At 62.6% G+C, this 25,758-nt stretch overlaps 2 protein-coding genes across 3 annotated transcripts; both read left to right on the top strand.

Annotated features, from left to right (window-relative positions):
* Window positions 1–1,133: 1,133 nt before the first annotated feature.
* Window positions 1,134–9,258, top strand: UAP1 (UDP-N-acetylglucosamine pyrophosphorylase 1). 2 transcript variants are annotated; one of them, XM_050901140.1, is made up of 10 exons: window positions 1,134–1,455; window positions 1,538–1,742; window positions 2,593–2,768; window positions 3,048–3,220; window positions 4,428–4,621; window positions 4,974–5,117; window positions 5,554–5,742; window positions 6,207–6,254; window positions 8,366–8,432; window positions 8,699–9,258. In XM_050901140.1, the coding sequence occupies exons 1-10, from the start codon at window positions 1,134–1,136 to the stop codon at window positions 8,789–8,791; spliced, it is 1,611 nt and encodes a 536-aa protein (XP_050757097.1). In that variant the 3' UTR covers window positions 8,792–9,258. The 2 variants fall into 2 exon arrangements, with proteins under 2 accessions (XP_050757097.1, XP_050757098.1); XM_050901141.1 differs by lacking the exon at window positions 6,207–6,254 and having other exon boundaries at window positions 1,215–1,455.
* Window positions 9,259–11,886: 2,628 nt separating this feature from the next.
* Window positions 11,887–25,346, top strand: DDR2 (discoidin domain receptor tyrosine kinase 2). The gene is made up of 17 exons (XM_050900654.1): window positions 11,887–11,907; window positions 15,609–15,724; window positions 17,643–17,745; window positions 17,868–18,099; window positions 18,182–18,329; window positions 18,510–18,615; window positions 19,018–19,201; window positions 19,273–19,516; window positions 19,639–19,701; window positions 19,843–19,973; window positions 20,491–20,701; window positions 21,191–21,414; window positions 21,543–21,679; window positions 22,092–22,283; window positions 22,429–22,663; window positions 23,190–23,339; window positions 23,799–25,346. The coding sequence occupies exons 2-17, from the start codon at window positions 15,619–15,621 to the stop codon at window positions 23,934–23,936; spliced, it is 2,604 nt and encodes an 867-aa protein (XP_050756611.1). The 5' UTR covers window positions 11,887–11,907; window positions 15,609–15,618; the 3' UTR covers window positions 23,937–25,346.
* The last annotated feature ends 412 nt before the right edge of the window (window positions 25,347–25,758 follow it).

Raw genomic sequence — 25,758 nt, forward strand, 5'->3', positions numbered from 1 at the left:
GTGGCTGTGGGGACTCAGTCGCCCCGCGCACCAGCATGGCTGGAAATCCCGGTGGGAGCACGGGGGTGACTTTTGCCTGGCCAGAGCCCGCCACGTCCCCTCTCTGTCACTTGGGGCTGTGCCTCCTGCGGCAGCACCGCTTACTCATGCCGCGCACGGGCGCTTTCCACGCTCGCTCTGGCGTAACGGTTTCCGAAGTGATATCATCCAGAGGGAAAATCTCCTCTCGGCTGACGCGGGCCGCTCCCCTGGGAGATGCTGTGAGTTGCACAACTTTCTGCAGCCGTTGGCAGCACGCAGCTCCGGAGCCAGGAGGGGATGCGTGGGGTGAGGCGGCGGCGGCGTGACCCGATTTTTGGCTGCAGCCAGCACTGATATTACCACACGCTCCCCTAATTACGGGGCAAGGGATCTCTGCAACGGTGCACGCTGGGGCTGACCCTGGCAAGGCTCCCGGGGCACGGCTGGCTGAGAGGGCTGCTCTCTGTGGGGCTCCTCCTTTGCAGGGACCTCACCTGCCCTTTTTTGGGGTGGGTTTTGGGGTTTTTTTCCCTCTTGCTGCAGGGGGGGGGGGGGCTGCCCCGCCCGACCGCTGCCCCACGCTCCCTGCCCGGGGGGCAGACGGCAGACGCGGCTCCCACTTCACGCGTGGGCCCGGCGCGGGGAGGAACTGCTGGAAAGGGTGGGGCTCTTACGGGAAACCCCGCTCCCCGCCCCGCCTGGAGGGGACCGGGCGGGGGTAGAGGCAGGACGGGGACCGGGGCCGCCCTCTTCCCGGGAGCGGGGCGGAGGCCGTGCCGCCGCCGCCGCCGGGGGACCGGGGCCGGGCCGCGCGCTGACGTGGCGGGCGTTGCCATGGCAGTCGCCGTCGCGCGCGCCTCCGCCGCCGCAGCGGCCGCTCCGATTGGCGGCGCCGGGGAGGGGGGTGGGTGGGCTGCCAGGGGCCCCCTCGGCGCCCATTGGGCGGGCGGCGGGCACTACGTGGCGCGGGGCGCAGCCGCCGCGGTGACGCCCTGCCCCGCAGCCAGTGAGGGCGCGGGACGTGCCGCCGCCGCCTGCCATTGGCGGCCCCGCGGCGGCGGGGGGCTATAAAGGGGCGGCGGGGGCGCGGCGGCACCGCGGCGGCGGGCGCGATGGAGGCGGCGGTGGGCGCGGACGGGGACGTGGCGGCGGCGGCGGCGGCGCTGGGGCAGCAGCTGGCGGCGGGCGGGCAGGGCCACGTGCTGCGCTTCTGGCCCGAGCTGGGCGGTGCGGCCCGCCGGGCGCTGGCGGCGGAGCTGCGCGACATGGACGTGGCCGAGATCAACCGCTTCTTCCGCCGCGCCCGCGGGGACGGCGGCGGCGGCGGCGGCGGTGGGACGGAGGGGCTGGACGCGCGGATGGAGCCGGTGCCGCGGGACGTGCTGGGCAGCGCCTCCCGCGACCGCGGGCTGCTGCCGCGCTGGGAGAGCCGCGGTAGGTGCGGGGGACGGCGGGGCCCGGCGCGGCGCGGTGCCGGCGCGGCGGGCCCCACGCGTGTGTGCTCTCCCGGGCGCAGGGCTGGCGGAGATCGCGGGGAGCCGCGTGGCCGCGCTGCTGCTGGCCGGCGGGCAGGGCACCCGCCTCGGCGTCCCCTACCCCAAGGGCATGTGCGACGTGGGGCTGCCCTCCCGCAAGACCCTCTTCCACCTCCAGGCCCAGCGCCTGCGGCGGCTGCAGCAGCTGGCGGAGGAGCAGCACGGCACCCCCTGCCACATTCCCTGGTGAGCGCCCGGCCCCGGGCCTTGGTGGGTCGGTGCCCCCTGGGGTGGCCTTGGTGGGACGAGGCTCGTGGGGTGGCGTTGGCAGGGCCCCGTTGGCGTTGGTGGGTCAAGGTCTTGTGGGTTGGCGTTGGCAGGACCCCGTTGGCATCAACCCGACTGGTGTTGGTGGGCTATGGGCCCACGGGTTGGTATTGTTCTGTTGGCGTTGGCTGGGTCGAAGCCCCGTTGGTTAGCCTTGGTGGGTCAGGGTCTTGTGGGTTGGCGTGGGCCCCACCGGTGTCAGCAGGCCAAGGACCCGTGGGGTGGTGCAGACCCCCTTGGCAGCCCAAGGGCCCATGGGTTAGCACAGAGCCTCTTGACACCGGTGCTATTGCTATGGGCGTAGCCTGTTGGAGTTAGTGGGTCAAGGCCCCCAGGGTGGCACTGGCAGGTCCCACGTTGTCAGGCTCAGCCCCACGGCCCTTGGGAACCTGTGTCATGTCGCCTGTGGCCAGCCTGCTGCACGGGACGGCAGCCACGCAAGGCGGGGGTCTGGGAGGCGGGGGGCTGCAGTGGTGCTGTGAGCAGGAGGTTGGCGTCACGGCGGGAGCTGGCTGCTGCAGCTGGCTGTCCCTCCCATTGCACAGGGTGTGGTAGGGTTTTGGAGATGCATGTTGCAAGGAGGGGTGAAGCCCTTCGTTGGCTTGCCAAAGAGGTGGGACTGCAGCGGATCAGATCCTTCTTCATGTTTGTGGGGGGAAGAAGCCTGTCCTGGGTGTTACAGGCTGAAGCAGTTCCCCACGTTTGGGGTGAGTGGTGTGAGACCCTGCCTCTCCTCCCTGCTCATCGGGTCTTTTCTGCGCTGCGACAGGTACATCATGACAAGTGGCCGGACTATGGAGTCCACCAAGGAGTTCTTCCTGAAGCATCGCTATTTTGGCTTGAAGAAGGAAAATGTCATCTTCTTCCAGCAAGGCATGCTGCCTGCCCTGGGGTTTGATGGGAAAATCCTGCTGGAGGAGAAGGGCAAGATTGCTATGGCGCCAGGTCGGTGGCCGGGAGCTGGCGGGAGGGGTGCACGGGGGCGAGACACGGTGCTGAGGACGAGCTTTTGGAGCTGGAGCCTGCGTAGGGCAGTCTCGCAGCATGACGTGGCCCACGGGTGACGCAGGCTGGCAGGTGTCCGTCTTGGCGGGGAGGACTAGGGTGGAGTATGGCCGGGCCGGTGACCCTCCACCCCGGCTCTGTGGGGAAAGAGGATGAGCGTGGGCGGCTGACGGGACAGCCGGGTGTTGCTGCGGCCCCAACGGTTTGTTCCCTCTGCAGATGGCAATGGGGGCCTGTACCGGGCCCTGGGGGTACATGGCATCGTGGATGATATGGAGCGGAGGGGCGTGCAGAGTGTCCACGTCTACTGCGTGGACAACATCCTGGTGAAGGTGGCCGACCCCAGGTTCATCGGGTTCTGCTTGGAGAAGGGAGCAGACTGCGGGGCCAAGGTATGGTTTCGGGGGCAGGCAGGCACCTCTTCCCTGGAGCAGGGTGGGATCTGTCCTCCTCCTTGCCTGGCCTCCCTGACTCCTCACCCTTCCTTCACTGGCTTGCTGCAGCCAGGAGGGATAGCTAAGCACCGGGAGCTTGCTGGTGGAGTAGCACATGCTGCCAGAGTCCTACCTGCCCCTCAGGTCTGGCATCCTGGGGGATGTGGGGTGTCACCGACCCCTGCCTGGCGCTGCTCCCCTCCTGCCTTGCGTGGGGACATGGCACCAACAGCCCCAGGGCTCACAGGGCCCCTAGTCCCTGAGGCCGAGAGCTGCCAGGGAGCCCCGTGGGGCTGCCCGGTCCCCACCCAGATGCTGGGCAGCTGTTGTCCGGGTGGCGGTGAGGAGCACGGGCAGCTGGGATCCCTGCTGCAGGCTGCTAGCTGTCCTTGGCCGTGATGTCCTGGGCACCAGACCAGGACACGGTGGGTGCAGCTGACTGCTGATGCTGAGCCCAGCCCCATGTCCCGCGGGTGGGACGTTGCAGGCCCGAAGCTTTACTTAAAGGCTGGATTAACAGCCAAAGGGGCTGCGCGATTGTGTTTGCATTGGGCTCAGCTCTGGCAAACAGGTGAGAGGGCTTGGTGGCCTTGAAGCTTTCAGAGAGCGAGCTGGGAAAGGGAAAGCATTTCCTCCTTCTGGCCTGAGCGAGAGAAGGAGGCAATAAACCCTAGCATGCAGAAAGGAGAAAGCCCTGTGACCCTGCACGCCACCCTGCAGTGGTGGCAGTGACAGGTAGGGATTTGCTGGAGGGGGGTCCCATGCCTAGAGGGAGGTGTGTGGGGTGTGAGGAAGAGGAGGGAGGTCAGGTGTAGGGGGGTGGCTCTGCTGAGCCAGCAGCCTCCTGCTTGTGTGCAGCAAGCTGGCTGTTCACGTGCGGGCTGGGTGCTAAAAATATCTGTGCCCTCTGCCAGCCACACGCGGGCTCGGTGCCAGATCCTGCCCGTGCCCTCTGGATATGCCTAGCACCCTGTCACCCAGCCCTGCCATCTCACCCGCCTCCAGTCACCATTGCCAGAAGCACCTGGGAGGGGAGGGCTCCAGTATCCCTATCCCTGCTGTCCTGTGCAGGAAAACGCCTCCACGGGGGCTGCTAGACACAAGGGAGTGCATTTGAAGCGCAGGGCTTTGGGGATCTTTCCCTGACAGTGCTTCCCTTGGGCAGGTGGTGGAGAAGACCAACCCCACGGAGCCGGTCGGCGTGGTGTGCCGAGTGGATGGTGTCTACCAGGTGGTGGAGTACAGCGAGATCTCCCTGGCCACTGCCCAGAAACGGGGCCCAGATGGGCGGCTGCTCTTCAACGCGGGCAACATCGCCAATCACTACTTCACCACCGCCTTCCTGAAAGATGTAGTCAAGTAAGGGCCTGCCGAGGTGCTGCCAGCGTGCCGGAGGAGGAGCACCAGTGCCGAGCGGAGCTGGCTGCCTGGCTGCGCCTTGCTCTCTGCTGGTTGAGCTCCAGCTGTTTGCAGGCGTGCTGGGATGAGGCCTGCAGGGTCTGGTCCCTGGCCCCTGCCTCTCTGCACGGTCCCTTTCTTGAGATAAGGTTTCCTCTGGCTGCTGATGGCTGCCATGGGGATGAGCAGCCCATGCCTCGGGGCAGCTGGGGGTCAGGGCAGAGCAGCTGTCCTGCCACAGCAGTGTCTGAGCTGGGGGGCTGGAGACCTGCCTCTCTCTGATGAGTGACAGCTCTTTCTTGGCCTGTTGCAGCAATTATGAACCGCAGCTGCAGCACCACGTAGCTGAGAAGAAGATCCCACATGTGGACATCACTACAGGACAGCTGATCCAACCCGAGAAGCCCAACGGGATCAAGATGGAAAAGTTCGTCTTTGACATCTTCCAGTTTTCCAAGTATGCCCTTTTCTTTCTGCTGGGAGCAGGCTGCTGGCTCTCCCTCAGGCAGCTCTGAGAGCCTCTGGGCGGGTGCCAGGGCTGTGCCCACTGGCGATGCCCCGGGGTCGGGACAGGATGCCACCTCCTGTGCTGTTCAGCAGCAGTGGACGGTTGTGCCCTGAGATGAGCAGGGATGTGAGCAGCAGGAGGGACAGGCGCTGCGTGCCTCTTGCTCGGCTGAGCCCTGCTCCTGGGCCAGAGGAGCATCCTCTGTAGGAGGACCGTACAGCCTAGGTCCTCCCCTCCCTCCTTCGTGCTGTGAGGACAGCTCGTGGGTGTGGGCTGTGGGGGGGCCATGGCCCCGGCTCAGCCACCCTGGCAAGGGAGAAGCCAAAGCGACAGGGAGCAGCCATGTTTCCCAAACCTGACCCTCCCACACCCTGTTCCCCTCCAGGAAGTTTGTGGTGTACGAGGTGCTGCGTGAAGACGAGTTTTCTCCCCTGAAGAACGCGGACAGCCAGAATGGCAAGGACAACCCCACCACGGCCCGACACGCCTTGATGTCCCTGCACCACTGCTGGGTTCTCAATGCGGGGGGGCACTTTGTGGATGAAAACGGCACACGCATCCCCGCCATCCCTCGGTGAGTTGCTGCTCCTGGCGCTCCTGCATCCTTTTTGGGCTGGGTATAAAGCACCGGGCGGTCCCCAGCTTTTCTCCATTTCAGTGCTCCTGAAACCAGTGTTGCTGGAGTGACCAGCCGTGGGTCTCTTCTCCTGGGTGGTCCATGGGGCAGAGCTGGGTGCGGGCCAGGCGGTGGCTGCAGGAGGGGCACTCGCTCGGTCAGCAGGAGCTTTCCTTCTTGATTCAATGCCTGTGAACTGAATCCTGCCGGTCTCCATTGCACAGCCAAGGTGGCCCGTGCAGGGAGGAGATGGCTCCCTAAAGCGCAAGCACACCAGCAGATCTGTGCAGCAGCCAGGCTGGGGTCGCGGCGTCCCTCGACTGAGAGACCTCCCGCCACCCCTGTTTGGAGAACAGCAAACCCCAGACTTGTTCTGCTCTGGTTTTTCCCACCCTTGCTAACCCTTGTTTATTCCCACGTAGTGTCACAAACGGAAGGTCAGATGCCACCCCAGCAGATGTCAATGACAAGTAACTATACCGTGCAGCGTGCATGGTGGCGGGGCTGTGCTTAGGTACTAACGGGCTGTAGGCGAAGCAGTGTGCCAGGCTGCGGTCGCTGCGATGGGTGCGCGCTGGTGAGCAGGCGCCCGTAGTGACTAACGGGGCCGGGGGGCTCGGGGCCGCATGCTGGGAGCAGGGCATGTCTCGCTACAGGGCCCTGCGGACGCCGCTTCTCACGGTGGCGGGCGCTAAGGCAGTGTCTGCTCCCTCCTGGGCTCCTTTCTGCAGAGGCAGCTGGCGGGGATAACTGGAAGGGGCTTGTACCATTGGTGCCACCGATGCAGGGCAGCAGGCAGCCTGCCGGGGACTGCACGCAGCCCCCAAAGGTCACCCCGCAGGCGGGATGCTGTTGGGAAACACGCTGGCATGTCCCTTCGATGACACTCCCCTGTTTGTCACGCCATGGCATAGCACGGCCTGGACTGATCCCGGCCGGTCCCGTAGCTGGAGGCGGCTGCCGTCTCCCGGTGACCGCCAGGCGTCCAGGCAGATTGAAACGGGATTAAAAACGTTAAGTAAACGTCAAGCAGGCTTTGATGTAGCATGTGCAAATCTGAGCGTAGGCGGCCAGCTGTGCTTTGTGTGACTTCAGCTCTTGAGTTTTGAAGATGCAGACCATGACACCAGGGAAAGCTCCTGGCTCAGCGCTTGAAAGTTTACAGAAGTAAATCGGAAAGTTGACAGAAGTGTTAGAGCAACTTCTGTAATAGCAGCGTGTTCTTCTGTAGGCACAGGGCACGTCTGTGCAGCTGGGACTTAGAGCTGGTGAGTGTAAATGACTTGCAGACTAAGCAAGCTTTGTTACCTTTCTCCCCCCCCTTCAGGAGAAGTTGTATCTTCTGGTACTTTCTGATGGGATACACCTAGGGTCTGTTTTTAATTTAAGACTCCAGGTGCTTTCAGGCTTATAACTAGGCCATCACACTAGTTATAACGTAGGATAAAAGATGCACTTTATCCTATGTTTATCCTTTGTTGCCAGTTAATGGCAATTCTTTTTTTTTTTTTTTTTTTTAACGATTATCTTGAAATGAATCTGACTAAGGCAAACACAAGTGCAAGGGCTGGGTTAGAATGGGTGAGTTTTATTTACTCACAGCTGGGACAGGAGGGGCCTGAGCGAGTGCGTGGCAGCAGGGACGAGCTTCGACCTGGGCAAAGGGAGCGTTGTCACAGACGACGTCCTGCGATGCCTGTCTGGCTGCGGTGGCGAGCGAGTGTGAAGGGGCACCCTGGGGTGCCGCCGTGGTTCCTTGCCGGCTCCACATGGCTGCACCCCCCCGGCCAGGCTTACATGCTGTCTGGATCCAGGGAGCATCCAGGGGGGTCCTACAAAGGCTGGTGGCAGCAGGAGCGGGGTCAGGGACCCCACACGGACCCCTGCCCAGCAGTGTTGCTGCGGCTGTTCTCGGGGCCAGGCTGCGGCGGGCAGCGCTGGCGTGGGTCTGCCGTTGTCCTTGCCAGCTCAGGCTTGCGTGCAGAACAGCGATGCTGAGGCAGTTGATCTAAGAGGCAAAGGCAGGAGGAGCAGGCAGTGCCGCAGGGAGTATTTCTGAGCGAGCAGACAGGCTTACCCTGCGTCCTCAGGCTGTGCTTTAAACAAGGAATGTGTTTAAAAAAAAGACCTGTTGTGACCAGCCAAACAGGAAGGTGCTGTGAGTGCATCTCTCATCACCCCAAGGATGCAGGAGGAGGAGGAGGAGGAGGAAGGGGTGACTAGCTTGCATGCAGCATCAAATATAGCGGGGCTGTGGTCCAGGCTGGAGGCATAGGCGCTGCTGTAGTTGCACACGTGGAAAGGCACACAGATAGATCCTCATTAAAGCCGCACCTCAAGCTCTCCTCCCTTTCAGTCGCTGCTGGTATCTAAACTTTAGCTTGCACCTCCATGGGAGAGCATGCAAGGCTTGACTAACCCAGGGCAGCTCTGCGCTGGCGGGGTCTGCGTGGGCTGGCAGCCACCAGTGCCCCAGACAGCCGCTGACCCCCAATGCTGGCGTCTGCGAGATCTCTGGGCCCCATCTGCGTCCCCTGGCGGGATGTGGCTAACCCTCCTGACTTCTTATTTTTCTTTGCAGCTTGAAGGATGCAAACGACCTGCCAATCCAGTGTGAAATTTCTCCCCTCGTCTCCTATGGAGGAGAAGTGAGTACTGGCTCTCCAGAGCTCGGGCGCCCTTGCAGATTAACTAGGTGGGTGGGGAGGCTGGCGGGGCACGCCTGTGAGCCCTGGCCGGGGAGGGGGTAAGCCACGAAAGCGTGACTTGAATTCACTGTGGAGCTTTTCAAGACAGTGTCCCCCCCAAGCCGCTAGCACTGGAGGGGACCAGAGCCGCCTGTGAGCAGCTCAGCAGGTCGTCGGAGCAGATGATGCATGGCGCATTCCTAACAAGCTGCTTCGTCCTCCCTTAGGGTCTCGAAAAGTACGTGAAGGACCGAGAGTTTCGTGCACCTTTGATTATCGACGAGGACGGCATCCATGAGCTGGTGAAGAACGGGATGTAGCGGCGGCACGGTGCCCAAGCCGGGCTGCCAGTCCCACCTGGCAGGCTGGGAATTCGGACACATGAAGATTTATAGCTGTAACTGGTAGGGGTTGATCCTGCTTGCTCTGGCCCTGTGCAGAGGAGGATGTAACCCACTCGGTTCTTGGCATGTTGTACGCTTCTATTTATATTTTAATTTAAAAAGCAAACACTTTATGGATTCCCCTGCCACGAAGCACAGCTATGGTGCTCCTCTTTGCACTCCAGGCTGTGGGCATTTATTTTTAAACATGTATATAGTAATAGTCATTGTACATGCAGAGGATTTTTATGGTACGGGGCTGGGGTTGATCTTGAATTTTTATTTTTCTCAAATCTACGTGACTATTTTTTTTAATAGGGTCCCTGTCATTGCCCATGTCCTCCCTTTTGGTCATCCTTTGTACGTTGCACAACTGGAAGCACCTGATTAAACTCTGAGTCCCTCCTGTGTGTCACCTGGTGTTGTTTTAGTGATGGTGGCTTTCTGCAGAGCCAGTGACGGTGGCTCTCTCGTAGAGCAGAGGTCCGACTGCATCATGCTAAGTGCCCTGCTCTGCCCAGCGCAGCAGGGGCTGCTGCCTGCGGGGGCTGCAGGCATGTCCTCTGGCCTGCGACGCTCGTTTGGGGCATTCCTGGAGGAAGCAGAGGGCTGCACTTTCCTCTTGAATGTCTGCAAACGGTGGCAAGCCTTGAGCAGGTAGGAACAGGCAGGTACACTGCGCTGCTGCAGTGCTGAGGGTGAAACCAGCCCGGCACGGTGCCCTCCAGCAGTGCTGCGTGCCCTCTGCTTTTCTGGGGAGGGCTCTTTGGCTCCTGCCAGAGGCCACTGCCCTGGAGCATGGTGTCCTGATGCCCTCGGGCAGAGTGGCTCTGCTGCCTCCCCTCCTGTTTGGGAGGGGAGATGGTGCTTGGCCAGCTCCTCTCCTGCTCCTGAGTCCCACCACAGCCCCTGGTGTGGGGGGGGACAGCCGCCCACTGCCCCACGGCTGCCTGGGGAGGGATTTTGCCTTGCAGGGCTGGGAATGGGGCCCAAACCGCTCCCCCCAGGGGAAGTCACCAAGTGCCCTGAGTGCCAAGGTGGCTGTTGGGAACCCTGGGCTCAGCTGAGCACTCGGCTCCCCAGGCAGTGTGCCTGGGAAGCCAGGGCCATGCGGGGGGTCCCGGCCGGTGCTGTGGCTGCTGGTGGCTTGCCACGGGCCAGCCAAGCTGTGTGTGGCCAAGGCAGGCTGGCAGCCATGGGTCCCAGGGGAGACAGCCCGGGACAGGGGCCAGAGCGGGTGTGAGGAGCCGGTGCGGAGTGCTGCGGGTGGTCTGCACCACCATCTCCCCCTGCCCGCCGGCTCTGCTGGGCCCTAGGAGCAGCCACCATGGGGAAGGGACATCTCTGCTCCCTGGGGAGCAGACGGGCGCCCATGAAGCTGCTCCTCCTTGGCATGGGGCGGGCAGCAGCCGGAGCACAGCGTGGCCCACCTCGAGGGGATGCACGTGGCCCCAGGACCAGCGCCGAGCAGGAGCGAGGGGCTGCATGGTGAGCCCAGGGGGACTGCCACCCAGGCTGGCTCCCTGGGCACTGGGAGGGGTGGAGGGGAGGTGTTTGCTTTGGTTTTTTGGCTCTGTTTGCACACCAACACCTTTGCGTTAGGTCCTGGGATGGAGCGACGCAGCGCTGGCCGCTGCCAAGTTATTTGAGCGCCGATTCCAGGTAGCAGGAGGCGAGCAGGGCGGAGCGGAGCTGGCCGGCCTTTGTGCCAGCGTGCACGTAGGGCAGCCTGTGCATGGGCAAGGGCTTCCCGCTGCCAACTGGTCTGGGGTGGCACGCCGGGGCATGGTGCAGAGTCCTGCAGCAGGCACTGCACTAACCTGCTCCCTGCCTGCTCCCTGCCTGCCCTCCCTGCCAGCCCAGAGGTAGCTGCGGTGCTCTGCCTTGCCTGCGTTGCCCTGGGGCACGCCTCTCGCTGCACCCGTGGCTGGGCTGGCACCGCAGCCCCTGCCCGGTGGCAGCGGCGAGGGTCGCCGGCACGTTGCTGGCCGGATGCCAGGCGGTGGATGGCTTTCCCTGCCTGGAACTCGGTTTGTTTTTCTGGAGAGCAGAGGGGCTGGGAGTCTGGCGAGGAGGAGGGTGGTTTGGGAGTACGGCTGCAGCACTGGGGCAGGTGCCTTTGCCAGCGCGGGGTGCCCCGTGGGGCAGGAGTGCTTTTTGGGATCTGCTGGCCTGCTGTCAGGGGTGCTGCTTCCCTCCCACGGCAGTGTGGGTGCTGGCATAAAATACAGCCAAAACACTAGTCTGAAAGATTATTGATTTTTTTTTTTAATTGCATTTTTAGCTATTGCACAAAAATTAATGTGAGCTGATTATTATTATTTTCTCCCTGCTGCGTTGCGTAGTCGGTGGCCGCAGTGCCAAGCTAGTGCCTGGAAATGATGTAAAACCACGAGCTCAGCGAGCAGCTTGGGGAGCCGGAGCACTTCTTCCACGCCACGTGCCGGGGCAGGTCAGCTCTCCGGCCGGTGTCCTGGCCGCAGGAGCCCGGCACCCTTCCCACCAGGGGCCTGGAGCAGGGCAGCATGTGCAGGACCCTCCGGGCCAGCGATGGGGCCTCACGGAGCACCTCCATCACCCGCATTTTGAGGGTCTCCTGCCTGGCCCCTGCACCCCACGGTGCAGGAGGAGGGTCCCGGACATGCGTGCCATCCCGCAGCTGCGGGGGCGAGTGCTGGAAAGCAAAACGCTGCCTATTGCTTTAAGTTCCCTTGCCGGCCACAGGGATTTTTTTTATTTTTTCTCTCGCGCTATGAATGGGTTTTGCTGTAAATTATAGCTTTGCACACATTCCCTCAGGCCGAGGAAAATAACCTCTGCCGAAAAGCCAGCCTGGATTGGTGACTGGCTCCCCCTCTCCGCTCCCTAATTGAAACCAAATGTGCAAGATGTAGGATTGTGGGATTTCTGGCTGGCTCCCAGGAATCCGCAGAATGTGAACGCGCTCCCAGAAGCATCTTGCATCAGCCCGGGGAAGTTTGCTCCTCGCCTGGCTCTCCCGGCCCGGGCGAGCGGCGAGGAGCCCGCCTGCCTGCCGCTGCCTCCCCGCTCCGGTGAGTCGCTCTCGGGTGCTTGGGGACGTGTTTCCCCCCCTAGACTTGGGATTTTGGGGGGATGCTGGGTCAGCCGTGCTCTGTGGTGGAGCCTGGGCAGAGGGGCCAGGGTGCGGGTCTGCTTGGGAAGGAGCTGGGGCAGCAGCAGGGCAGCGTCCCCCCCTGGGGAGGTGACATTTGGCCCCTTCTCTCCATTTTTTCCCCCCACTGCCAGCTTTTCCCCCCATGCCTCGTGCCAGGCCAGCGTTTCCTGCTGTCCCTTCTCAGCTCCCGCCTGTGTGTCTGTTGGCAGAGCCGGCAGCGGTGCTGGCCAGCCAGAGAGGCCCCGCTGTCCCCAGGGTCCCCCAGCCAGGCACCAGGTCACACTGGGGAGGGGACACAGGGCCACTGGTCTGGAGCTCCTGAGCATCCTGCTCCCCATCCTGGTGCTGGGGAACCTGCTTGTGGCTTCCCAGCCCTGCACCGTGGCGGGGTGACGCTGTGCGCTGTGGCATGGAGCAGGGAGGAGGGCTGCAAGTTTTCAGCTGGCGGGGAGTGCTTGCTGGGTGCAGCACCCACAGGACCATGTCCCCAGGCCCCATGGCCATGGGCTGTGCTGCTGGCAGGTCTCTCCAGGGCAGCTGGCAGCCGCAGGGACGTGCCGGCAGCTCCTTGCACCCTATGCGGCTGCGATGCCGCCGGCTGAGCTGGCCAGCCCGCGGCTGGGGAGGCGCTTGCCGCTGCAGAAAATGGGGCTGCATCCAGCCCAGAGAAGGTCTAAAATGGCATTTTTGGAGGGGGGAAGGAGGACTACGGGTCCCGGCATGCTGCACTGCACTCCTGCCGAGGCTGCGCCAGTGGCACAGCATGCTGGGGGCTGTAGTGCCAGCTGGGGCAGGGGTCCCGAACCCCCTTACCGAAACACCGCATGCCTTGCATCATGGTCCAGGGTCACAGGGAGCCTCTCGCCACTCAGGGACATTCCCTCCAGCGTGGCCTCGGTGTGTCCCACCCACCTGCCGTCCCAGCAGGAGGGGAGCCCCCAGCTCCGTGCGAGGACGGGGGCTCTGCAACGGGAACCCTGGCAGCCCTGGGACACCCGTGTCCAGGACCTGGCGTGCGCAGGGGATGTGGGCTGCTGCTGTGCAGCCCCCTCCCTATGGATGATGCTCCTCCGGTACCAGCGAGGACAGCGGTGCCCACCTGGGAAGTGAGCTGGGGACTTCACCAGCCGGCACGGGCTGGGGGCGAGAGGGATCATGGCTCGCGTGGGGTTTGTCTCTAAACAAATGTGGATTTAATTTTTTTTTCCTTCTAATTTTCCCTGGTGATTTCAGTAGGATAAGAAGGGGGGAAAATAAAAAGGAAAAAAAAAAGCAGCAGCCAAGGGAAGCTCCCAAGCCCAGGTGACGCCAGGGAGGAGCTCCAAAAATTCTCTGCACTAAAAATTTCCAGTGATTGAAAATTTTCGGCAAACATTTTCAGACAAAATGTTGCAAAGCCATCCCTTTTGCAGGGCTGGTGGAACAAAAATTATTTCCATCTGGGTTGCCAATACTGCTCGGCCGCTTTGACCGCGTGTCCCTTAGCCCCCAGCCTCGGCGCCTGAGTCACTGTCTCCCCACTGTCCCCCAGCCCTGCTCCCCCGAGGAGCAACAAGCACTTCACAACGGCTGCGCAGGGATAATTTCCCTGTATTAGACTGAATGTAAATGCATTCCCTGCAGGAGATTACGGCATCTGGTATCCTGATGCTTAAAGAGTTTACTCAGCCTGAAAGAATAGTGGGAGAAAATATCCCTGGATGTTTTTTGGAATGCAGAAGGAAATTGAGATTTTAATGTTGGGGGAACTGGCCATCATCAAACACAGGAGCCTCATGCGTGCCTCTCAGTGATGCAGCTGAAATTCCCAGTTGCAGCTGAGTTAGTTGCAACTAACTTAACTTTCCCAGCTGGGAATAGGAAAAAAAGCAAACACATATGTGCTTTTCCAAAAAAAATTAGGAAAAAAGGGGAAAAAATCACCCTAGGTCCAGGTGTTTATTTGTACCTCCTGCAGAGCTCATGGTGTTTAGCAGGGACCCCCGGGGAATCCAGCAGCGCACCACTGGGTGCAGAGAGCCTCTAGCAGGGTGCGGGTGGCAGCACTCGGGGCTTTGCACTCCCCTTCGGTGCTGGCATGGTCACAGCAAGCCTGCCTGGCTCCTGCCATGCCAAACCCCGGTTTTGCCAGCGAGCAGGGCCACATCCAGCACCTCCCAGCTGGGCTCCACAGGATGGGGGCATCTGTCGTCTGCAGCTGGTTCACAGTGGGTTTGGGCTTTCTCTTGGCGGTGGGGACAAGGCTGTGGGTCCCTGCATGGGGTGGGTGCAGGGACACAAGCAGGCACCCACCTGCAGGGTCACTGGTGTTGGGCCAGCTCGGAGACCCACCAGCCCAGCCCAGACATCCGTGGTATGGTGGGACTCGGCTGGGATTTACCCCAGCACTCAAGTGCAGCCAGGCCCATTTAGCCAGGAGCTATGGTCCCTTTAACTCCCAGGTTAGTAAGTTGTTCCTACAAAGGTTAATGTGCATATAAACTAGATTAAAATAGCCTTTTTTAATAAAAAGAGGACTAATCTGCATCCAGTGCTTGTGTGAAGGGCTGTCCCAGGAGGACAAATGTCCCCTTGGCAAATAAGGGAAGGGGGAGCCCAGGGAGCCTGGGGCAGGGCTGGTGACGTTTAGGGGTGTCCCTGGTGCATCCCCCGGCATGGTGCCATGCTCCGCAGTGGTTCCCCAGAGGTGTGTGGGCGCAGCAGGAGCTGCTCGGGCTCTGGGGGTTCCTAGCAGCCGAGGGTTAGCCAGAGCCAGGGCAATGGCCGCTGCCCTGCGAAGCGGCTGCGGCGGCACCGCTGACTCAGAGGGCAGGCACATCCCGGGCTGGGGCCGAGGGGGTATCCCCTCGTGCCGTGGGCTGCACCCTGCTCCGAGGAGCCCTGCCAGCACCGGCCCTTTTTTTCCCCTTGCTGCAGCCTGAGCCCCATTGCCAGGACCCCCAGGTCCACTCCAGCCCTGTGCCATGCTCCCCTAGAGGTAGCGGGTGCAAGCTGGCTCCCATGCCCTCTGTCACACCTTTGTGTGTCACCCATGTCCCCGAGATCCGCTCCGCCGTAGAGAACTGTCACAATAAATGCGCTGTAAATCTCAGGCGATTATCTGCTATTATCTCTCCTGAGCCAGAAGGCAGGGAAACCGCGTGTTGCAACGTGCTATTATTTTGTTATAGGACGGGGTTGTGCAACGTCTTGCTTTCAAAGCCATCCAAGGGCGGGCGGCCCAGCTGGAGCCTTTCTGCCCGTCAGTGGAGCCGGATGGCGCCGGCCCGAGCAGAGCCCTGGGAGCTTCATGTGGGTCCCATGGCCATTTCACGCAGCCGGGTCGAGCGACATAGCAGGGCCACATTACCTGCCCATGCCAGGGCTGCGTCAGCACGGCGCTCTGATGCCGTGGCTCCTGGGGGCTGGTGGCAGAGGGGATGGGACACTGGGACCCCTTTGACCACCATCACAGATGTGAGGCTTGGGGCTCTGCTCCTCCTCCAAGGCTGAGGTGGGGGACACAGGGTCTCATGCAGGGGAAGCCCTCCTGTCCTCGGCTGGCCACCCCAAGCAGGGCTGGCATTTCCACGCGGCTCAGCTGCCTCAGTGTGACGAGTCCTGGCTCTGTCTCCGCAGGACTGCCGACATGCTGGCCACCCCCAGACCAGCCCTGCTGCTGCTGCCGCCACTGCCGCCACTGCTGCTGCTGCTGCTGCACGTCCCACGGGCTGTGAGAGCCCAGGTCAACCCAGGTAAGTGAGACGGGGACCAAGCGGCTGCAAGAGCTGTGAGGTGTGTTTCCCTGGGCTGTGCTCCTGCCAGGGCGTCCGAGCTTGGGCTTACGTCATCTCCACCATCTCCGGGACTTTCCCAGCTCTGGGAGCAGTGCGTGATGGCCCTCAAGCCCGTGCCTGCCTGGGCACTCTGCTGTCCTGCACGTGGCTTGGCCACCGCCAGTGACCCAGAAAGCATCCTCCATGTGCCACAGGTGCCTGTCCTGGCACCGGCAGGCTGGCGGGGCGTTGGGGTACGGGCAAAGCACTGCAGCTCCATCGGGGACTCATCGAGCCCGCTTAGTTTTGAGGCTGCGGCGTGCAGGAGGCAAGGCGCCGGGGTATTGTTTGCTGCTGCTGGGATGTGCTTTCTTTGGCGGTTTCGCAGCAAACCAAGGTTGGCTTTAGTAAAGCGGCTTGACTAGGTGCCTGGCTTCTGCTCAGAAACCACAACACTGCGCCGGACGTCAGCAAGAGAAATGTGTTTAAATGGTTGTTTCTGCAGGGCTCAGCCCCCTCCTGCGCTGCAGGGATGGACACAGAGCCCAGACTCCTTCAGCACGTCAGGGTTTCCCCAGGGCATCCCTGTAACAAGTCCCTTCAAAGGCTTCTTCCATCCATGGGAAGAGTTTGCTGGGTCTGCCCTGGAGGTTGCATGGTGCTTAGGGAAACAATTCTGTTTCTTCTGCAGCCATCCAGGGCTGGCAGTGTTGGCTTTGCCTGGCCAGGATGGTTATTACCTAGGGCAAAGGAGCTGGACTGGCTCCATGTTCGGCAAGAATTAAATGGGAATTCGGTGGGAGCTGCACTCTGCAGAGCATCACAAGTGGGAGAGCTGGAGACAAAAAAAGATGCTCCCCACTGTGCCAATGCTCATGCTGAAGATGCGCCCAGTCCTCTGTCGGATGCAGGAGATGGTCCCTGTGGCGCGGGGACCCAGGGACGGGAGCCGGCTGCCAGGCGGCACCGCACGCTGGGATGCGGGCTCCTTGCCGGTGCAGCACTGGGCGAGCCGGAGGCTGTCGGGGCAGGAGGCGGCCCCGGCACTGCATCCTTGCCCAGGCCCTGCCATCTCAGTGCGGGTGTTTGCTCGGGGCGGCATGCGGAGGGAGCGCTGTGGGCTGGAGCCGGCGGCCAGACAGTAAACATGGCCAAACAAGCCGGCCTTTCAGCAGCTCTCTTGGCAGCCGGGCGTGAAAAAATAACTCCTGGGAAGCAGTGTGGATGCGGTGCCGGGGGAGCTGGCTGCCACTCGGGGACGCAGCCCGCCCGCGACCCCGGGTACTTTTCCACTCGCAGCCGGGGCGGGAGCAGGGCTGGCGATGGGGGCCAGCGGGGAGGGTGAGTGCCCGCCTTTGTCACTTGTTCCCCCAGGCAGGTGGGGGGAGCAGTGGGGCGGCACAGCCAAGAACAGGTTGCCACGGGTGGGTTTTTTGGGCGAGTGGCCTCTGGAGCGAGCCCTCTGGGTGCCCCCAGAACGAGGAGCGTGGGGGCAGCAGTGCCAGCCCACGGGCTCTCCCTCCACCGCAGCTGAAATGCTTGCCAGCGAGGCTGAAGGGATCTCTGGGGACGGGGACCGAGTGTGCCCAGCAGCCCTTGGAGCGCTGCCTCCCCTTGATCCCAGCTTCACTTCGAGCTGGGCTGGCATCTGCTTCTGGTCAGTGGTTCCATTTGCCCGGGCAGGTGTCTGCCTGTGCAGGACCGTCCCATCGTGCCTCGTCCCCCCTCTGTAAGCCAGAGGGATGGAGAGTGCTGTGCCTGAGCTGCCCGGGCTGCAGTGCCTGCAGCGCTGTGGATGTGCCCCAGCCCCGGCTGTGCCATGCCATATTTCAGCACCTATCTCGGCCGGGGAAGCGAGGAGGGATGCCTGCTCAGCGTCCCGCCGGTCTCGTTGCAGCGGTGTGCCGGTACCCCTTGGGAATGTCGGGCGGGCACATCCCTGACGAGGACATCTCGGCCTCCAGTCAGTGGTCCGAGTCCACAGCCGCCAAGTACGGACGGTGAGTGCGGGGACCCTCCTGCGACAGCCACGGCAGGGCCTGGGCTGCCACGGAGGGGCAGAAGGGGGGCATGGGGCCGGCTTTGGCCACCTGCGAACGGCTCCTCGGCTCTGGGTTCGCAGGCTGGACTCGGAGGACGGCGACGGTGCCTGGTGCCCTGAGATCCCAGTGGAGCCTGATGACCTGAAGGAGTTCCTGCAGATCGACCTGCGTGCCCTCCACTTCATCACGCTGGTGGGCACCCAGGGGCGCCACGCCGGGGGCCACGGCAACGAGTTTGCCCCCATGTATAAGATCAACTACAGCCGGGATGGCACCCGCTGGATCTCCTGGAGGAACCGGCATGGGAAGCAGGTGAGGAGGCAGGGGCGGGCTGCACTGGGTGGTGGGTGGGGGGCTGCGCCTGCCCGTCCCCACCGCTCCTCTCTCTCCCCAGGTGCTGGATGGAAACACCAACCCCTACGACATCGTCCTCAAGGACCTGGAGCCGCCCCTCATCGCCCGCTTTGTCCGCTTCATCCCCGTCACTGACCACTCCATGAACGTCTGCCTGCGTGTGGAGCTGTACGGCTGCGTCTGGCTGGGTGGGTGGTGCGGTCCTGTGCCCTTCCCCGTGTCCCCAGAGCTTGGCTGGGGGGCTGTCCATCCCACCGGGGGCTGTGCGTCCTGCCGGGGGCTGGCAGTGCCCTGGGGCTGGCCAGGGCTCACCAGCAGCAGGGTGTCTGGTGTGGGCGGCCGCTCACCCTCCCCTCCCCTCCCCACAGACGGGCTCGTGTCCTACAATGCGCCGGCCGGGCAGCAGCTCATCCTTCCCGGAGGCACCGTCATCTACCTGAACGACTCGGTGTACGACGGGGCGTTCGGGTACAGGTGAGGACCGGGCAGGCTCGCGCACGTCGTGGGCACCACGCCGGGCAGGAGGGGATGGGGGTGTTTCTTCCCTACGTTTGCAGGCTGATGAGCTGATCCTCAGCAGAGCAAATACTTGCGGTCTCCCTGAAGCGGGGGACGTGGCCAGCTCTGGGAGGCTGCACATCGTGATGGGGACAGCATGATGGGGAAAGCACCCCCAGCCCTTCTTTTGGATTCATGCTAACTGTACTGCACATTCAGCATCCCACAGCCTTTTCTAGAGAGAACGTCAAGAAGAACAAAAACCACTCCTGAATTTCCCAGGGGCTGCGAGGGGCTGCCTGGGGGGGGTTGCTGGGTGGTGGCGGGTTTGTGGAGTTGGCGAGAGTCACGCTCCCTTTCCCCCCTCGCACGCGCCAGCATGACGGAGGGCCTGGGCCAGCTGACGGACGGGGTGTCGGGGCTGGATGACTTCACGCAGACCCACGAGTACCACGTCTGGCCGGGCTACGACTACGTCGGCTGGCGCAACGAGAGCACCACCGGCGGCTACGTGGAGATCACCTTCGAGTTCGACCGCATCAGGAACTTCACCGCCATGAAGGTCCGCACGCCCCCCGCCCTGTCCCCCATCCCCATCCCCTGCCTTGGCCGCGCTGACGGGCTGCCCCACAGGTCCACTGCAACAACATGTTCGCCAAAGGGGTGAAGATCTTCAAGGAGGTGCAGTGCTACTTCCGAGCCGACGCCAGCGAGTGGGAGCCCAGCGCCGTCTCCTCGGTGCTGGTGCTGGACGACGTGAACCCCAGCGCCCGCTTCGTCACCGTGCCCCTGCTCCACCGCATGGCCAGCGCCATCAAGTGCCAGTACTACTTCGCTGACGCCTGGATGATGTTCAGCGAGATCACCTTCCAGTCGGGTACCTGCCACCATGAGCCCTGTGGGGACTGGACCCTCCTGGGGGGGGGTGTTCAAGGAGGGAGTGGGGCTGTGGAGCACCCACGCTCCCCATCCTGATGTTCTCCTCTTCTCCCTTGCCAGATGCAGCCATGTACAACAACTCGGTGGCCCCCCCCGAGGTGCCCGTGGCCCCCACCACTTATGGTAAGGCATCGAAAAGCACGTCACCCTGAGCTGGGTGGGGAGATGCTCTGGGGGGCTCTGCCCCATCTGGTGGAGGAAAGGGGCAGGGGCTCTCCCCACGCCCCAGCGCGACCGGCTCTTGCTGTCCCCTTCTCCTGCCAGACCCCACGCTCAAGGTAGACGACAGCAACACGCGCATCCTGATCGGGTGCCTGGTGGCGATCATCTTCATCCTGGTGGCCATCATTGTCATCATACTGTGGCGGCAGTTCTGGCAGAAGATGCTGGAGAAGGTGGGCAAGCATGGGGTGGCTGGCGAGGTGCCCCGGGGTGGTGGGCTCATCCTGGGCAGGTTCTTCTGGGAGCTCAGCATGGGGAAAGCAGATTCCATGTGGGGGCTGATGTTCCCTTCCTCTCCTCGGGAAGGTTGTGATTTGCACCCATCTCCCAAGCAAGGGGATTTAGCTGAGCAGGGCGGTGACTTTGGGACCTGCCTGTTTGTCCATCCCTCTGTCCTGAAGCTGGGCTGGCGAAGAGGAGCCCGAGGGGGTCTCACTGCAGCCACCAGCTAACTGAGGGCAATTACAGAGGTGATGGAGCCAAACTCTGCTCCATAGAGGCAGACAATAGGGGGGACATGAGGACAAACATCTTCCCCAGGCGGGTGCTGCAGCCCTGGGACAGGGCACCAGAGAGGGGGGCTCGGGGCTGGGCATGGCCACGGTGCCATGGAGCACAGAAGATCCCGTCCTGCCAGTGCTGTGGGGACCCCCTGTCCCAGCTCTCTCCTCCCTTGCCCCCCTCTCACAGGCGTCGCGGAGGATGCTGGATGACGAAATGACTGTCAGCCTCTCTCTGCCCAGCGAATCCAGCATGTTCAACCACAACCGCTCCTCCTCCTCCAGTGAGCAGGAGTCCAGTTCCACCTACGACCGCATATTCCCCCTGGGGCCTGACTACCAGGAGCCCTCCCGCTTGATCCGCAAGCTGCCCGAGTTCACCCCGGGGGAGGAGGACACGGGTGAGAGCCAGGACACCCTGCATGCTTAGAGCCATCTACCATGCATCGAGCCTGCTGCAGCCCCCTCTCCCCAGCCCCAGCTTTTGGCCAATCTCCAAACATTTTGGCACAGAGGGGTGGGGGGTCGCACAAGCTCCCGCGCAACCCGCTCGGAGGTCGCACGAAGCCTGTGGCCGAGAGCCATCACCGGTGCCCAGTGCCAGGCTGAGCTGTGTCCCCACCACCGTCCTTGGGATGCTCTGGCATCTCTTCCTCAGTGATCCGGAGGTCGGGCACTGATCCCTGCTCATCTGGTGCTTGGGGCTGGGTTGGTGCATTTGTTGGTGATGGGGAAGGAGCGGAGCAGCCTGCGATGTCTGCAGGAGCCCAGCCGTGCTGGGGCAGTGCGGGGGCTCTGAGAATGGAGACTGGAGTGTGAGCGGGCACCGGGGAGCAGAGGGTGCAGGGCAGGACACCCACGGCAGGGCTGGCCCCGCTGTCCCCCCCCAGGCTGCAGCGGCCCCGTGAAGCTGTCCCAGGCCAGTGTCCCCGAGGGCGTCCCCCACTACGCCGAGGCCGACATCGTGAACCTGCAGGGCGTGACGGGCGGCAACACCTACTCAGTGCCAGCCCTCACCATGGACCTGCTCTCTGGCAAGGACGTGGCCGTCGAGGAGTTCCCCAGGAAGCTGCTGACCTTCAAGGAGAAGCTGGGGGAAGGCCAGTTTGGGGAGGTGAGTGGGAGCTGGATGTACTCCGAGCAGGGCTTGGTCAAGGCTCGGGCAAGGCTCCTCTCAGTTCACAGGGGCCGGGGGAGGCTGTCAGTCAGTGGAGGTAATGGCTGCCCCTTGCCCCCCTCCAGGTTCATCTCTGCGAAGTGGAGGGGATGGAGAAGTTCACAGGCAAGGACTTTGCCCTGGAGGGCTTGGACGCCAGCTCCAACTGCCCTGTGCTGGTGGCTGTGAAGATGCTGCGAGCGGATGCCAACAAGAACGCCAGGTACGGGGCTGGGGGGTGCACACACCCTGGCATTGCCCCCCACATAGAGTCCCCCCAGGAGAGCCGGGACACTTGGAAAGCATCCCCTGCCTCCAGCAGCCAGGCGCTCGGTGCAGCTGCAAGGACCACACGTCCGAGCTGTCTGGGGATGCTGGGCTGCCACAATTCAGGACCCTTGGTCTCTGCTGGTCCTAACCAGCTCCCCAGCGCCCCATCTACCCACCCAGCCCACTCTGCAGCCGTGCGCAGATCAGCCCTGAGGTCGCCTCATGGCCCCCAGTCCCAGGGGAGGGGACCCGTGGTTCCCCCATGAGGCTTGGGCGGGCGGGTGGCACGCTCGGCCGGTCCGTGCGCACCCTCTGTGCCCCTCTGGGTCTGTCTATCCGATCCGTGTGGTTTCTGTTCCGGAAAGGAATGATTTTCTGAAGGAAATCAAGATCATGTCGCGGCTGAAGGACCCCAACATCATCCGGCTGCTGGCGGTGTGCATCGCGGACGACCCGCTGTGCATGATCACCGAGTACATGGAGAATGGAGACCTCAACCAGTTCCTGTCCCGCCAGCAAGCAGGCAGCCCCCCCGCCGGCCACGCACCCACCGTCAGGTAGACCGCCCAGGACGGGCAGGGGCGGGCAGGGCTGCCTGCTCTAGGCACCCTTCCCGGCTGTGGGGCACCCTGCTCAGGGCCGTGTACACCCTGGCTGCCGTCCTTCCCAGCACCTCAGTCCTCCCTTGTCCCCCCCTGGCAGCTACAGCGACCTGCGGTTCATGGCCACCCAGATCGCCTCCGGCATGAAGTACCTCTCCTCCCTCAACTTCGTGCACCGAGACCTGGCCACGCGCAACTGCCTGGTGGGGAAGCAGTACACCATCAAGATAGCAGACTTCGGCATGAGCAGGAATCTCTACAGCGGGGACTACTACCGCATCCAGGGGCGGGCGGTGCTCCCCATCCGCTGGATGTCCTGGGAGAGCATCCTGCTGGTACGCGGGGGCTGGGGTCCTCTGACGGACACTGACACGGCCCTGGGGCTGCTCACAGCCTCTTTTCCTTGGGCTGGGGCGTGCAGAAGGGACGGGGAAGTCTCTCCTCCCTGGAGCCCAGCTTTGGGGTAAAGCATGCAGAAAGCAGGAGTGGTAGCAGCTTTTCGAGGTGGGATGGGGGAACTACGGTGATCTTTGGTGTCCCAGTGCCCAGCCTTTGAGCGGGATGCTTGACATTTTCTCCTGGTGATGGTCAGACCTGGAAGAGGGAGCAGGGTTACTTCTTATCTCTGCAAGGAGCTGGGTCCTTACCAAGCCCCAGCTCTCAGTGCAGTCGGACCAGACCCGGAGCTCGCCAGGCTCTGGCCCCAGGCAGAGAGCAGGTCTGCGGGACCAAGCCCCACTCTGGGCCCAGATCTGGAACCTGAAGCATCCAGAAAGAGGTTTTGAACCCTGGGCATGTAGGGCTTATGGAGCAGGATGGGGTAATGCCCATACCCGACCCCATTCTGCTCCCTCCGGCCAGGGCAAGTTCACGACAGCCAGTGACGTGTGGGCGTTCGGCGTGACGCTGTGGGAGACCTTCACACTCTGCCGGGAGCAGCCCTACTCCCAGCTGTCTGACGAGCAGGTCATCGAAAACACCGGCGAGTTTTTCCGGGACCAGGGCCGGCAGGTAGGGACGGGACGGGACGGGACGGGATGGGATGGGATGGGATGGGATGGGATGGGATGGGATGGGACAGGCAGTGGTGCACCTGGGACACTGGGGACCTGAGGAAAGACTTTAAGGTGACCAGATAGGGAGCTTGGCTATGGGGGAGTTATGGGACAGAAACTCCTCTGGGAAGGAGTCCTGGTGAAGGGCCCAGCACGGCAAACCTTGCGCTTTACACAGCCCAAGGCACCGCTTGCCTGCTGACCCCGCTCCAGCATTTAGCCAGGCTGGGAGACATGAGCAGGCGTCCCCAGCCCCCCCACTGTGCTGTCTGGGGGTCCCCTTGCCCCTGAACACACAGCAGCACAGCCCCCCGCCCCGGTGCATGGAGAAATGGGGCTCCCCAGGCGAGGTTTGCTTTTTGGTTTCCATGGCAGTAACTCTCTCCCTTTGTCATCTTTGCCTTTTGTTTTGAAGACCTACCTTCCCCAGCCTGCACTTTGCCCCGACTCAGTCTATAAGCTAATGCTCAGCTGCTGGAGACGGGACACTAAAGATCGTCCCTCCTTCCAGGACATCCATCGCCTTCTCCAAGAGTCAGCCAGTGAAGAATGACCCTTTGCTCCCCCCAGCCCGGTCCCCATCCCTCCCCATCCCCAGAGGAGCCCCATACGCAAACCAAAGCCACTTCACTCGGACTTAGCAATAAAACCCGGGCAGCTGGTCTTGTTCTCATTGTACAGTGAAGCCTCAGAGGAAAACCCCAAGGGCAGCAAGGAGAGCCACGGCGTGGGACGACTCGGACCTCCCGCTCGCTTGCTGACCCAAGCATGGAAGCGACGCGGGCTGAGACGAGGGTTATTTATTGACGCAGCGTGTTCTTGGTGATGATGACCGGGACAGAGCAGCTTCTTTCCCCTGGTCGGAGGGGAGGAACGTCAGCTGGACTTTCTCCGTGAGGAAGCTCCTGGCCCGTGCGTGAGGCAGGTGCCTGGGGAAGGGATGCGTGCGGGTACGTGCCCGCTGGAGCAGGGACCGTCTGGCAGCCACTACCTGCTTGAGGAGGAGCTGGGGGTTGCCACTAGCTCACAGTGGGCTGTGCAATTACAGGGTGAAAACAAAAACTCTCCGGACATTTTGGGCTTTGGACATGCTGCATGGAGGGGCAGGAAGCTCCGTCCCTGCCGGCCAGACCCCAGTTGCCCAGGGAGAAGCCTGACAGCACTCCCGGCTCCTCGCCGGGCTGCTGGAGCGGGCAATGTGCTCAGCCGTGGCTCCTCCATGTTAGCTGGGGAGGAGCGGGCATGCCAGCCCCGGTGAGAGGCATGCCGATGGGACCTCCTCTCACTGACCACAGCCACTCCAGAGCTGCTCAACTGCCCATGAAATGCATTTTGGATGCCCCACAGGTGCTGCTTGGCAGCCGGCGGCGGGATGTTAGCACCTTTCACCTCCAAGGGGAAATCTCCAGGTCCTCCTCTCCCAGGGTTAACCTGCATCTTCACCTGCCATGAGAGGAATGCACATAGCAGAGCTTTCGCCGGCTGCTGCCCGATGCCCAAGCCTGCAGCAGCATGTGGGCGTGGAGCAGCGGGCACCCGGGTTCTCCCTGGCTCTCAGCCCGGGGATTGCAGCTTGGCTGGAGCACCTGCGCTGGACTCTGCTGCCCCGAGCATCCCACAGCAGTTTGGCACCAGTCCGTCCTGCCGGATCCGGCAGCTCTGTGAGCAAACTGGGCAGGTGCAAAGCTGCATGGCCCCCGGGAGCCCTGGCAGGTTATCCGTCGTGCCCCAAAATCGGATCCTCCTGCGGCTGGACAGGAGGAACTTTGTACTTAGAGGGTACATGGACCCCTCCATACTTTTGTATGCATTAGTTCAGCACCATCAAGTCACGCGTGGCACAGTTTCCAGTATACTATTGCTAAGACATATATATATTCAGTAGATGCACCTATATATAGGGGCAAACCCGCTGAAGAGACACTTGCTACGTGAATCTGGTTGCATGGTTTCCTTGCGGCACTTCAGAAGGCATCTCGCCTCCTCCATGGGCACCCCCGGGATCCTGGCAGGTACCTGCCTGCCGGGGGGCTCTGGGGCTGCACTGTGTGCCCCGAGATGCTGTGTGGGGAGAGCTCGGGGGAGTGCACACAGGTAACAACGTAAGAGATGGAGGAAGGATGCTCAAGAGACCTGCTGGTTGACCCACACCTCTTGCCCATCTCCTTGGGTGACAGGGAGGGTGCTCTAAGGCTCAGCATCCACGTCAGGAGATGTCCACCAGCAGGGACCGAGATGGGAGAGCGGGCCTGGGAGAGGGGAGGGCAGGGACAGGGGGCTGTGCTCTGCGGAGAGGCCAGCTGGTCTCCCCACGCGTGGTCCCGCTGGCTGCGGCAGAGGAGGTCTCATCCCTGCTGTGTGTGTAGCCTGCAGCA

Source organism: Gymnogyps californianus, chromosome 8 (genome assembly GCF_018139145.2).
Source record: "Gymnogyps californianus isolate 813 chromosome 8, ASM1813914v2, whole genome shotgun sequence".
Classification (NCBI taxonomy): domain Eukaryota; kingdom Metazoa; phylum Chordata; class Aves; order Accipitriformes; family Cathartidae; genus Gymnogyps; species Gymnogyps californianus.